General features: G+C 35.2%; 2 protein-coding genes across 2 annotated transcripts; both read right to left on the bottom strand.

Moving 5' to 3' along the window:
• Positions 1-2,448: 2,448 nt before the first annotated feature.
• On the bottom strand, positions 2,449-5,789 carry LOC131606331 (uncharacterized). The gene is made up of 3 exons (XM_058878579.1): positions 5,074-5,789; positions 3,437-4,204; positions 2,449-3,146 (listed from the first exon to the last, which is right to left on the bottom strand). Exons 1-3 carry the CDS (start codon positions 5,725-5,727, stop codon positions 2,991-2,993), a joined length of 1,578 nt encoding a protein of 525 aa, XP_058734562.1. The 5' UTR covers positions 5,728-5,789; the 3' UTR covers positions 2,449-2,990.
• A 4,304-nt stretch (positions 5,790-10,093) lies between these two features.
• LOC131606330 (uncharacterized) lies at positions 10,094-12,076 on the bottom strand. Its single transcript, XM_058878578.1, has 3 exons — positions 11,459-12,076; positions 10,341-11,042; positions 10,094-10,258 (listed from the first exon to the last, which is right to left on the bottom strand). The coding sequence occupies exons 1-3, from the start codon at positions 12,074-12,076 to the stop codon at positions 10,160-10,162; spliced, it is 1,419 nt and encodes a 472-aa protein (XP_058734561.1). The 3' UTR covers positions 10,094-10,159.
• Between the last annotated feature and the right edge of the window lie 375 nt (positions 12,077-12,451).

The following is a 12,451-nucleotide window of genomic DNA, read 5'->3' as shown; positions in this document are numbered from 1 at the left end:
CGGACATGAGGCCCAGATGTCGTGACACACTCAAAGTGAGCAACCTCGTGCTCCATGCCCAAATAGAGCGTCATCCACTCAATGGCCTCGACCCTCTGGATCTGGGAGTGGTGCAACAGCGGCCTCCTAATCGGCAGGTGGAGAAGACACTGCACGTCATGCAAGGTGATCGTCATCTCCCCAACCGGCAAGTGGAAAGAGGACGTCTCCTTGTGCCAGCGCTCCACAAATGCCCCCTGCATGCCGATGCTGATGGTGGTGTACCCCGTCATGCAGAGCCCGCTAAGCCCTTAACCTCGCACATGGTCGTTAAACCACTCAGCTGCTGGTTTAAACAGACTGAAAATCTTCCGGGCGTGGTTCACCATTTTCAACGGCTCTCTCTCCTGTTACAAAAAAAACAAATAAGCGACATATATTAAATAAGCGACAAATAAACGGTTAAACTATAAAAAATGGTGACAAATAAACGGTTAAATTATAAAAAATACCTCTCCTTCCTAGATACGCCGAGCGACGTGATCGTGGTAGTGAATCAGCACAGAAGTGTCAAAGGGCCCTCCCGGATAGCTGTCCTCCTGCTCATCCTCCTCCCCGGCTGGAGGGTCAACATTCGGTACCCCCTCCGGCTCATGGTAGGGCACTACCGCCACCTCCTCCTCATCCTCCTCCTCCTCCTCCTCTCGCTGACGGGAAGAAGATACCCGAGCCAGCCGACTCCTAGATCCTGAAGCAGATGTACCCTCTCCCTCGCCCACGGGAACTCGCACACGTCGTCCCCGGCCCTGCCCCCGTCCCTGTGTCGACGCCAGCTGCGCCGCCGCCCGCTCGCGTCTAGCCGACGCAGTCTGGGTCTCCCTACCCTGTCTGATGCGTGCTGGTTGGTTGTCTGACATGTTCCTGTAAACAATTGAAATCGATTAATATGCGAGACAAAAGAAAAAAACTAAAAAAATTGAACTTCTGATACAATTCGAAAGTTCATTTCCGAAACTGGGATGGAGGTGTTTTCGGAAATGAACTTCTGAAACACCCCTGCGAGGAAGTTTTCTGCAACTTCCATGGCAGACCCCTAAACCAAACATCAAACCTATGTCTACACATTCTAAACATCCTAAATATCAGTATAAACCTAACCTAATACATTTTTTGCTATTTGTAAACACCCTAATATACATTTTAATCATAGATCTTAAAATCAAAATGCTTACCGATTGAATAGATTGGAGGACTTTTGAATGTAATAGAGCAAGTAGATGGAGCCTTTGAGGTAGCTGGGAATTGGTTTGCACAAAAATCTCTTGGGGTTGAGTTTGGAAGAAGATTAGGGTAAATGATTAGGGGGAGGGGGCTGTTTTGCTTAATCTGCAAAACGCGCAGTATTTCGGAAATGAACTTCCGAAATGCTGTTTTCGGAAATGAACTTCCGAAATAAGACAATTTTTTCAAAAAAAAAGGCGCTTTCGGAGATGCATCTCCGAAAACACCTTTTTCTTGCATTTCGGAAATGCATTTCCGAAGTTAGGAGTAGTTTGGATTTTTCACCAGAGGTGACCAAGAAGACATGGGGTTGATAAAGAAATTTTCATATTTTAAATAACTATTTTAGAATCTTTATGAAGCTCAATAATTCAAAATTTAAATTTTTTTATTTTTTCATTCTCAATGACTTAACCGACAAAAAAAACACTAACTCATCGACATATATATTTCAATCTTGATTGAAAGAAGATATGAATATTTTGATTTATAGACTTTCAATAATTTAATTTTTTTTAACTTTTATCTAATAATTAGTATTTAAAAAATAACATAAGGGACATTTTGGATAGTTTGTATTTTGGGGGTATAGATCAAATTAGGGTGGTATGGAAATCAATTTCCCCAAATTCGATATTATTTAAGTGGGCTTGATAAAGTGAGCCCAACCCTTTTTTCATTCGTCTAACAAATTCTTGGGGAATTGCTCTCTTCAATATATGGGTTCTTTCCCACCATTTGAAAAGTCACAACTTCCTCTAAAATTCAGAGATGCATCTCTTCATCCTTTGGGGTTCTTCCCCATCACGATGAAAAATCATAACTGCCTTTAAAATTCAAGATGCATCTCTGAACGCACTCTTTTTACACACTTTAAAGTGTACATTGGTTAGTCACGCTTATTTTGTCAAAATATAGCCCAGAGATGCAACATTAGAAAGGGTCCGGAGATGCATCTTCGTTATACAAAAATTCATTTTAGTGTTAATTTTTGAATATCTTGATGGTATAGTAAATCATTATAGAATCTCAAACTTTATATGTAGGATATATATATATATATATATATATATATATATATATATATATATATATATATATATATATATATATATATATATATATATATATATATATATATTGTTTGTATATTTTGATTGAAAGAAGGTATGAATATTTTAATTTATAAACTTTTGATAATTTAAAAAGTTTTGATTTTTTAGCTGATAATTAGCATTTAGAGGATAACATAATGGGTGTTTTGGGTAGTTTGTATTTTGGGGGTATAGGTCTAATTAGGGTGGTGTAAAAACCAAATTCCCCAAATTTGATATGATTTAAGTGGGCTTGATAAGGTGAGGCCGACCCTGTTGCCAACCGTACATCAAGTTCTTCAATGTCATTAAATTGGAAACTTTTTTATTTGTTGAGAAGTTTAAACCAAAATTGGTAAAGAAACTGAAAATTATATCCAAATAGTAATAGATAACACAAGGTGAAGAGTGATAGCAATAACCAACAATAGTGCTACTCATATTTTACCATTATAGTCCCTTGTCATGAAGTATTTCACCACTTAGTCCATAAAACTAGATAGAAAAACCAAAAAAAAAAAATGGTTAGTAGTAATAGATAATTGGAAACCATAAACTACTGATATGACAAACTAAAGTCCAAAATCTTCTTTCTACTGTTCAAAACAAAGGTTGAAACTGCAACTGAATGATAATTCAGTCTTCTGGTTTTAGCTCCTTTCCAAGTTCATCAAGCCTACTAGTATACTTTGAGGTCAAATTTGAATCTTGTTTTGGCACAATGAAAAAGTCTTCTAGTCCACTAGTCAGAGAAGATTTTGATTTCAAGGAAGCTGCAAGAAGGCTCAAAGCCTGCAAATTGCAAACCACAATCTAAGAAGTCTAGATACCATATATATAACATTTATTAAGCACAGACACAGATATAGACACGACACCAAACATGACATAGACAATGACATATCGATACTTATGATAATTTGAAAATATAAATAAATTGAATGTAATCACACGTATCTGTGTCTGACAATAACACAGACATGAACACGTCTTTTTTTAGAGATGTCAGTGCAACGAAGTATAACATATATAACATGAACCGCAAATGATTAGTTTAGTAATAGTAACAATAACCACTTTACCTCAACTTCACCAAAACTTATCACTTTCACTTCAAGATCATCAAGAGGAAGTTTCAGTTCTTTCAAATATGAGAGGCAAAAATTTGCAGATAGTGATTGCACTTTTAGATCATCTCCTACACCATATAGTGCTGGTGTCTTCACAAATCCCACAACACCTTTTGACGTGTTCGGGGATCTTGGATCCAGTTGAACCAATTGTTTTGCATTATAAATCAATCCGAATGTCTTAGAAATCACTCCTCCCTCTACCTTTGCTTCTACTGTACGATGACCATGATTATAATTATACTCATGCTTTGGTGTTCCCGTACCATAATAATATGTAGAGAGTGGTGGTTGTACATGAGGAATGTTGAGGGGCTGGTTTGGACAACCGAACTGTGGTACGACACCAGGATTGAGTAACACAGAGCGCGAGTCTGTACACCAGGACGAGTCCAAGTTCTCCACACTTTTGTATAAATTATCAATACAGCCAACAAAAGAGTTACCATCCAAAAGCTTTACGATGGACCCTAATGGTATTGCAAGGAAGCTAAAAATGAAGTCAACAAAGTTTTTGCCGGTTTCTGCAAAGATTATCTTTTTTTGAGATTTACTTCGCACTAGCTTAACATCCATTTTGATGTCACTGGTGCAAGTTTTTGCTTTGACTGCTGATGCAAACTGGCTTGGTGAGTTATCTTTCTTCTTGGAGCTACTTTTCAAAATTGTATTCGTCAGAGGCTCGTGAGAGGTTAGCGCGTACTTGAGGAGGTTCAATATCTATACATAAAAAGACAGAAGAGTTTTAGTCGAGAGAACAACTTCAAATTACATAATAGAAATACATGATATTAAACTTTTGAGTCAATAAAAGAGTGAATCACCAAATCAGCACCTGAAATTATAGACATTGTTAAAATAGTCCCTGAAAGAAGAAAAATTCAGAAAAGGTCTCGAAACCATAATCCATCAGTTATTTTGGTCTAGTCATTATCATTTGAGCAGCCTTTTGATATTCATAGATAATAACACTAGGGTTCTAACTTCTAACTAAACCCTAAACTAAAATGGTGACGCTAAGTTCTAACTAACCCAGAGCATGGTTCTAAATTGCAATCGCATTATAAAGACATTAGAGGTCTCCGCATGACATGCAACTGCAATTGCAATAACCATGTATACCAGCATTTCAAGGTCATATCAAGAATCACAACATAACCACAACCTCTCTTAAAATTATGATTGAACCTAACTCAACCTTAAAAAAAATGGGTTGTAAGGCGAGAATTGCTCCACTTATAAACACACACCACATCTCTAAGCACAATGTGGAACCAAACCAAATCCACCCCCTTTAAACTCAACGCAATGAAGCTGTTGGAGGCTGCAATAAAGGCAAGCCAAATACCGCAATTTAGGCGACTAGCGGTAGACTGCAACTAAGGCGGAAATTCCAACAACCTCAACCACAATTTAGAACAATGATTCCCATTTTCAAAAACCTGTTTAAAAAATATCTTACTCTACAAACTAACATGACACCTTGGGTTTACTCAAAGCTCCACAAAAAGAAAACAAATTCAATGCAAAGTGAGTATGGTAATTTCGAGATACATAAACATAGAAAAACAGCAATACAAAAGGATTACCTCTTGCTTTCCAATGTTTTGTGTGACTTCCTCTAATTGACTCAAATCAGAATACCCCAATTCCTTCAACATCTGCATGGAAGTCACCAAAGAACTAGGCACAACCCTCAAATCATCAAAAACCAAAAACAAAGACCCATTTTCCTTCACAAAAACCCCATCAAGGGAATCAACACCAACACTCTCAGAATCCAAATACTTAGGCTGTCTATTAGTAGGTCTTCCACAAGTACAGTCAAGATTCTGAAAAGTTGTAAACTTGTTACAAGAATCACACACAAAAAACCCACTTGATACTTCAGTATCATCAATATTCAAGAACAGCTTCGAGCAAAGTGACTCACAGGGATTCTTTGGGTTCAATAGCATTTGTTTGCATACGGGGTTCCAAACGTCGTTTGGAGTGAGGGTTTGTACAGTTTCGTAGAGGCTTTTGATGCTTCCGAGTAGTTGTGGTTGTTGTTGTTGATCGTTGGTGTTGGTTGATAAGAGACGAATGATGGTGGCGAGTGGAAGAGATAGGAAACTGAAGAGAGTGTCGATGAAGTGTTTGGAAGCTTCGATGGCAACAACTTTGTTGTTTGGTTTGTCTATTAGGATTTTGAGAGGAATTGTTTTGGGGTCTTGTTGTGGTTGCGGTTGATCGGAAGCCATTGTAGGTTATTTTTTGGCTCTTCTTTCAAACTTAGAAATTTGACAAAAAACGAGGGACAAAAAGTATGTGAAATAGGATTATTTTTGAGTTTGCCATTTCCACCTTTATAGCTCTCATACATGACCGTGAAATGTCTCAAATGCCCTTAGTATTAGATATATTCATATAAGAACGTATTTTTTAAACTTTAATCTGAGAAACCCTTATTCTATTAAACTTTAATATGAAAATGTATCTATGCATGTTTTAAAGGTTAATCCTGAGATGTAACTTTGAAAAATAATTTGTTAGTTTTAACTAGAAATAAGCATGAACATTAATAGCAGAATGGCAAAATCATCATAAATTAACATCAAAATAAATATTACATAGATAATGGTTAACGGTAACATATTTTTAACATTACTTGTCATTACAAATTAATGGTTCGGGACGTTGCAACATCCTCATAATATCTTCGACTTATCTTTGAATCGTCGCATCCACTTCAATCAGACTCTTTGTTGAGTAGTAAAAGGTACTCCACATAATATTTAAATCATCATCCGTCTTTAGTTCAAGCCAGGGGCGACGCTAGGGCCCGGCCAGGGTGGACACTTGCCCAGGCTCGGGCCCAATAGTTTTTTTAGCCCATATGTTTAGAAGGAAAAAAAAAAGAGGAAATGGGTTTCAGCTTGCAGAAAGAAAGAAAGACATCATCGCTTACTTACTCCCTCCATCTCTTTCTCTTACTCTCTTCGTCGGCGACATCCCGAGGCGATCAACACTTACTCCCTCCGTTTCTTTCTCTTACTCCCTCCGCCGGCAACATCTCGAGCAACACCAGCGTAACACCGTCTTTGCCGCCAATACACACAAAGAGCGAAGATCAAACGAAAAAAGTGCGAAAATTCTGGTACAAATGCTTTTGATTCTCAACTTCTTTCTTCCTTTGTTTCATCTCTTTCTCTTGCTCTGTTCTCTTTCGCCATTTTTTTATTCTCAATTTCTTTTTGAGTTTTTGTTTCAATATTTATTTCAGGTTAATGAGGAGATTTTATGTTAATGTTTTTGCTTATGATAAATTGGTAATGAAGAGTGTAGTGAGAATGCTGTTGGAATACTTTCTATTATTTGTAGTGATTTTGGGAGTGCTAGAGAGATAGCTATTAAAGCTGGACAGTTGGTGCTTTGAGTCGGTTCTTGTTTCTTCTGCAGAGTTAGTGTGGTACTAAAACTAAGGCAAGAATGTTGTTTAAGTTATTGAGATCCAAGTGGACTGAGGAAGCAATCCATTGGTGTGTGTTTGTGAATAATAATTTTATTACTAATACATTATTATTAATTAATATTTATTTGCTGCTGTGTAGAAATTTCATAATAAACAAATCAACTAATACACATTCAAATGTTAATTTAAGCAATTTTAACTCCTCTAACTTGGCTTGATAAATTAGTTTAATTAACAATAACAGCTAGTTTAATTTAATTTGACAAAATCAATTATCAAATTTTCTATCAAGTTAGTGTTAGTGGTTGACAGGTAATTAACTTGAACAAGGCTACTCAAAATAATTGCTTTTTTCAAAATCACTTCCATGAGTTAACAACTTAACTTTAGCTTCTACTTTCTTTTTGTCTTTTTCGTATCAGTCACTTTAAATCATAATTTATATTAGGTGAAGTTTCAATAGCTAATAACATTGTCTTATACCATGGTTTTATAACTTTTGATCATAATTCGTATTAGTCTTTTTTTGCCCAGGCTTTATAATTTTTTTGGCTTCGCCACTGGTTCAAGCATGGCGGACCGAATCTTCTTTTCGTTGTCAATCAAGGATGAGTCGAATCTCTCTTGGATCACTTTCTACTCAGTCATGATAGATATGTTTGATTTATCATCCTTCATCACACGAACATCATCAAAATTAAGTCTTTTCTAGTGAGTGCAAACATCATCCATAAGTATTGGTTTTTCAAACTTCATTTTCTTTGAAATTAAAAAAGCACATGGAAGACCCTACGTCTTCCTAAGTGCACATCCACATTTGAGCTATTTGAACCTATTTAATCTGCTCACTTGGCTTCATAAAAAAAAATTCAATGGCCCTCGAGAAATGTTGCCAACCAACGGTGAAAAAAAGATGTTGTCTTTGAATCGGTGTTCGAACACAGTAATGCTCCAACCAAGAGATGTTGTATCTCATTATGTTGGTTTTGGAGCATTTGGTTAACGACGTCTCAATCTCGACTAAAATATCTTTTATTGTTTCCTAACCAATTCTTCAGTATAGCAAGTGTAGACTCAACCATGTTAGTTGTTATATTACCAAAGTATTGAACATAATCGTTCCATGCACAAACAATCTTCTCTCTAACCTGACACAAATGAGTTTCATTTCAGCAAATTTGAATATATCGCACATACATTCTTGAAATGTAGTACAGATTTGGCATATAATTCTTTCATGAAATAATTTATTATAGCATTTCATGCATCCTTTATATTTTCCGCTACTGACAACACCGAAATGCATCACATATTTGACTCGATTTGCACATGTTTTAACATTGTTTTGTTGTTGTTTCTAGTATTATGTTGGTGTTTTGTTTGTTTTTCAAGTATTTGAACGTATGAGAGGCTTACATTGAGAAACAAAGCAAACTAGATGAAAAAGGAAGAAATTGCAGTCAAGGCGGTCAGCGTGGCGTGGCCACAAGAGGAATGATGTGTCCCACTCATTTACGGTCAAAAGACCAAGTCTCCTCCATTTTAGGAAGGTGACGTTCACCACAAGGGGATGTTGTTCTCCATCCTTTGTACTTTTCAGGCAGTTGGAAAATGGGCTTGGACTTCTCTCACACGAAATTAGCAACCACCAAGTCACATTTTAGGGTTTCTAAGCATTATAAATAGTAGAAACATTTCACTTTTCATTTTATTCAAACTTAGTACAACTTAAGCATAAATTCAAATTCCAAAGACTTTAATTCTTCGTATCGGAGAATTATCGCATTGTTATTGTTGTCAGGTTTGTAGCACATTTATTTTGAAGTTATTTATCTTCCCACATTTACTTTTCGTCTAAGTTTATTTCCATTTAACTCAACATTATTTATATTTTTTCTACTTTGCTTTATTTTGCTTGCTTATTTTATTGCTCAGCATGTTTAATTTCATCTTTCAAACAAACATTTTTACTTTTAGCATAATTATGTCCAGCTAATTTATTAGTTACTTACTAACACCATAGCCTTGCAGCTTAGAATTAAAATTTTGCTTGCACTTTGTATCCTGAGAATCTTTGGAATCACATATTTTATTTTGAATTTATAATTTTGTTCGAAGTGCAAAAGTTCAAGTGTGGGGGAATTCGATCAATGCATTTTAATGCTTACTATTATACTATTGTACTTAAGAATTTTATAGTTTATTTTAATATTTTTACTATTTTAGTGTGCTTTTATATTTAGGTTTATTTCTCCCTTTAATTTAATTTATTACTTTATTTGCAGCTTAAACGGTTAATTGATACTTTCTCAATGTGCAGACCATAACTTGAGCTACGAGAATCAGATTGACGCATTTTAATATGCGTTGGAAAGCTGAGAGAATAAACTACAAGTTTTATGTTGAAGACAAAAGCTTATTTGAACTGCAGAAGTGTCGAATAATTCGTTTTAGTTGCAGACTTAATAAAAAAATTAGTTTTGAGTTGGTTTTTATGTTTTATGAGTCGGTTGCTATTAGGGTCCGAATTCTCTTTTATTATTAAAACAAATTTCACAGCCTTAGGAGAGGAATTCAGTTTTATATGATTTAGAGAGAGCATTAGGATTATATAATCGGCTAAAGTTCAGGGTTAATCTACTGTTTCACAATTTCAAGATTTTGAGGTTATAATATTATCGTTTTTGTTTAATTCGAGTTCAATATAATAGTGTTGATTAAATTTGATAGAAAGATGAATTAAGGAGGCACAACCGTGATGAAACCCTTTGTAGTAGTGACCTCATTACTTGATAACCATAGTCCGGCTTGCAAGGCCATGTTTATTTTTGAGTGTTGTAGGTTTTGATGCAGTAACTCTTAGAGCTAGTAAGATCCGTTTATATACTACTTGCAGGTTTAACCCTTATAAGCCCGTTGTATGACTCAAAAATGCCTGTGTCCCATAATTATAACAAACTTGGATAGCAAGGTACAACTTTAAAAACAGTTATCTAAAGAGGTTCAATAGTCAATACAATCCCCTAAAAAAAAACTACTTACTGCATTCTCAGAATTAGGATTCAAACAAAAGAGTTATATAATCTTATCAGAATCACATATGAATTCAAATGTAACATGGAAGTTGCTACATATTTCAAAAATCAAACTACCTATAGTCTAGATTGCAATATATATTAGTCTGCCTCTTATAAAATAATAGAAATAAAAGAATTCAAGCATTAATAAGGTTCTTCTTCTGGGTACTCTATCAAATGGAACAAGGCTTCTGTTAATGCAGCTTCGAAAGAAGTCAAAGAAGCTCCCAACAAGTTTAGTGCCTGACAACATAGAGATATATGAAACTCATTATAAGTTTAATTACTTTAAAGCATCAATATTCAAGAGTTGAGTAATGTCTACCTCGGTCTCTCCAATGCTCATTTCATGCACCTCCAAATCATCGAAAGGTATCTTGAGTTTTTGCAAAAACGCAATGCTAGAAGTATTTTTATCCAATGTTGTCACTTGCAGATTATCCCACACAATAAATTTTGATTGCCCCTTCACAAACCCTACAGCAGATTTAACTGTACCATTTGAAGATCTTGGATCAAAAAGCTTCATTGATCCATATTTTTGTTTTGAGTGGTCGTATACCACACCATTATTACAATACCTATAAGGAGGAGTATCTTTTTCACAAAGTTTTTCCAGAGGCTGCTTCACATAACCAAATTGAGGAGCCACTTTGGGATATCCTGTAGGAGTATATATAGGTATCATGAAACATGAAAAATGGAGTTCTCTCACACTCTTGTTCAAGTTATTCATACATCCAATAGAATAATTGCCATTCAATTGCTCTAAAATAGTTCCTGCAGGTGCGGTGAGGAAACTGAATAGAAAATTAACAAAATCTCTCTCAGCTTCTGCATACACTATCATCTGTTTTGATTTACTAATAGTTACCTTGATATCCATTATAACGTTAGTAGTAGTAGGAACATTAGAAAGTGGAGTCTTTGAGGAGAAAATGCACTTATACGGAAATTTTCCATTTGTCAAGAATACATCACTTAGAGGAGAGTCGGAAGTTAAAGCTTTCCTTAGTAACTCCAAAATCTAAAAACAAAACACAGAAGTATAAACATTATTTTATGGCCTCAATTTATAACATAGGCCTCAATTGTATAGTTAAAAGATATTTTAAATTAATTTATTTTTACCTAATAAACTTATTATTAGACCTTTAGAAGTAAAAAACAGTCCAAACAATGTTAATAATATACATGAAATATAACAGTAAAAATAATAACAAGGATGTTTCTTAAGGCAACTGCTGTGTATTAAAAACATTTGTTGCTATTGAGGGGTGCGGTGGCACCATTCAGCACCCATGTTCCTCCGCCACTGTTATGATCTACATTTTAAAGATTGTTTTCTATCATAAAATGATCATTAGTTTCAACAAGTTCCACCAGATTTCAGAAAACAAACTTTATATGCAAAATGAATGAAAATATAAAACGCTATATTACCTCATTCAAACCGACAGTCACGGACATATGTGTAAGCTTGTTCATGTTTTTGTAACCAAGTTGTTGGAGCTGGTGAAGAGTATTGCCGGGAAAGCTTTGGAACACTTTCAAATCATCAAAAATTAAATACAAAGTTTGTTTCTCAACAAAAACACCATCCCTATTTCTAAAACCTCCATGCAGCTTAATTTCTTTGTCCATCAAATTCCCACAAGAACAACTAGCACCAACAAAAGTACTTAACAAACCTGTTCCTTCAGCACAAGTGTTACAAATGAAGTACTTTGTAGGTTCTGAATCATCAACATTCAACTTCAGTTTCTCACAAAGGGACTCGGAATCGTTGCGTGGATAAAGCAACATTCTCTTGCAGATACTGTTAAAGAAAACTTCATCACTGATATTTTCCACACTCTTGTAAAGATTACTTATGCAACCAAATGATTCTTGCTGTTGTTCATTTTTGAAGAGAAGTCTGGTGATAGTTCCTAATGGAAGTGTGAGAAAACTAAACAAAGTGTCAATGAAGTCACCGTTTGCTTCAGCCAAAACTACACGGTTTTTTTCTTTGTCCACTAAAAGTGTCAAATGTAGCTTTTGTTCTTGCTTGGAAGCCATGACAAAACAACAACGACAAAAGCAACAATAGAAATATTTTAAGGGAAGGTGAAGTGTAAGAGATGCTCTGAAGATGGAAAAGCAACTGAGATACTAATAATTAATTTTGGAAGATGAAAAAAAAAATAACACTTTGATTTAAATCAAATGAAGAAATTCGTTAGTAATAATTGTTGGGTTGGAAAGGGAAACAAGCATTCAAGTCTAGTGACTCTTCTATTCCCTCTCACTCAATTATAATTGGTTATATCATTCAAATTTTAATTACATGTCTCTTCATTTACACGACTTCAGATTTGGTGGCATACTAAAAAACTATATCATTTGCATTTAAATCCACCACCTCTTCTAATAGGAATCACACTAAGCCAAATT

The sequence above is a fragment of the Vicia villosa genome, linkage group LG5, assembly GCF_029867415.1.
Source record: "Vicia villosa cultivar HV-30 ecotype Madison, WI linkage group LG5, Vvil1.0, whole genome shotgun sequence".
In the NCBI taxonomy this organism is placed as follows: Eukaryota; Viridiplantae; Streptophyta; class Magnoliopsida; order Fabales; family Fabaceae; genus Vicia; species Vicia villosa.
Note: the sequence above shows the minus strand (reverse complement) of the source record. Positions and strands in the feature narration are given on the sequence as shown.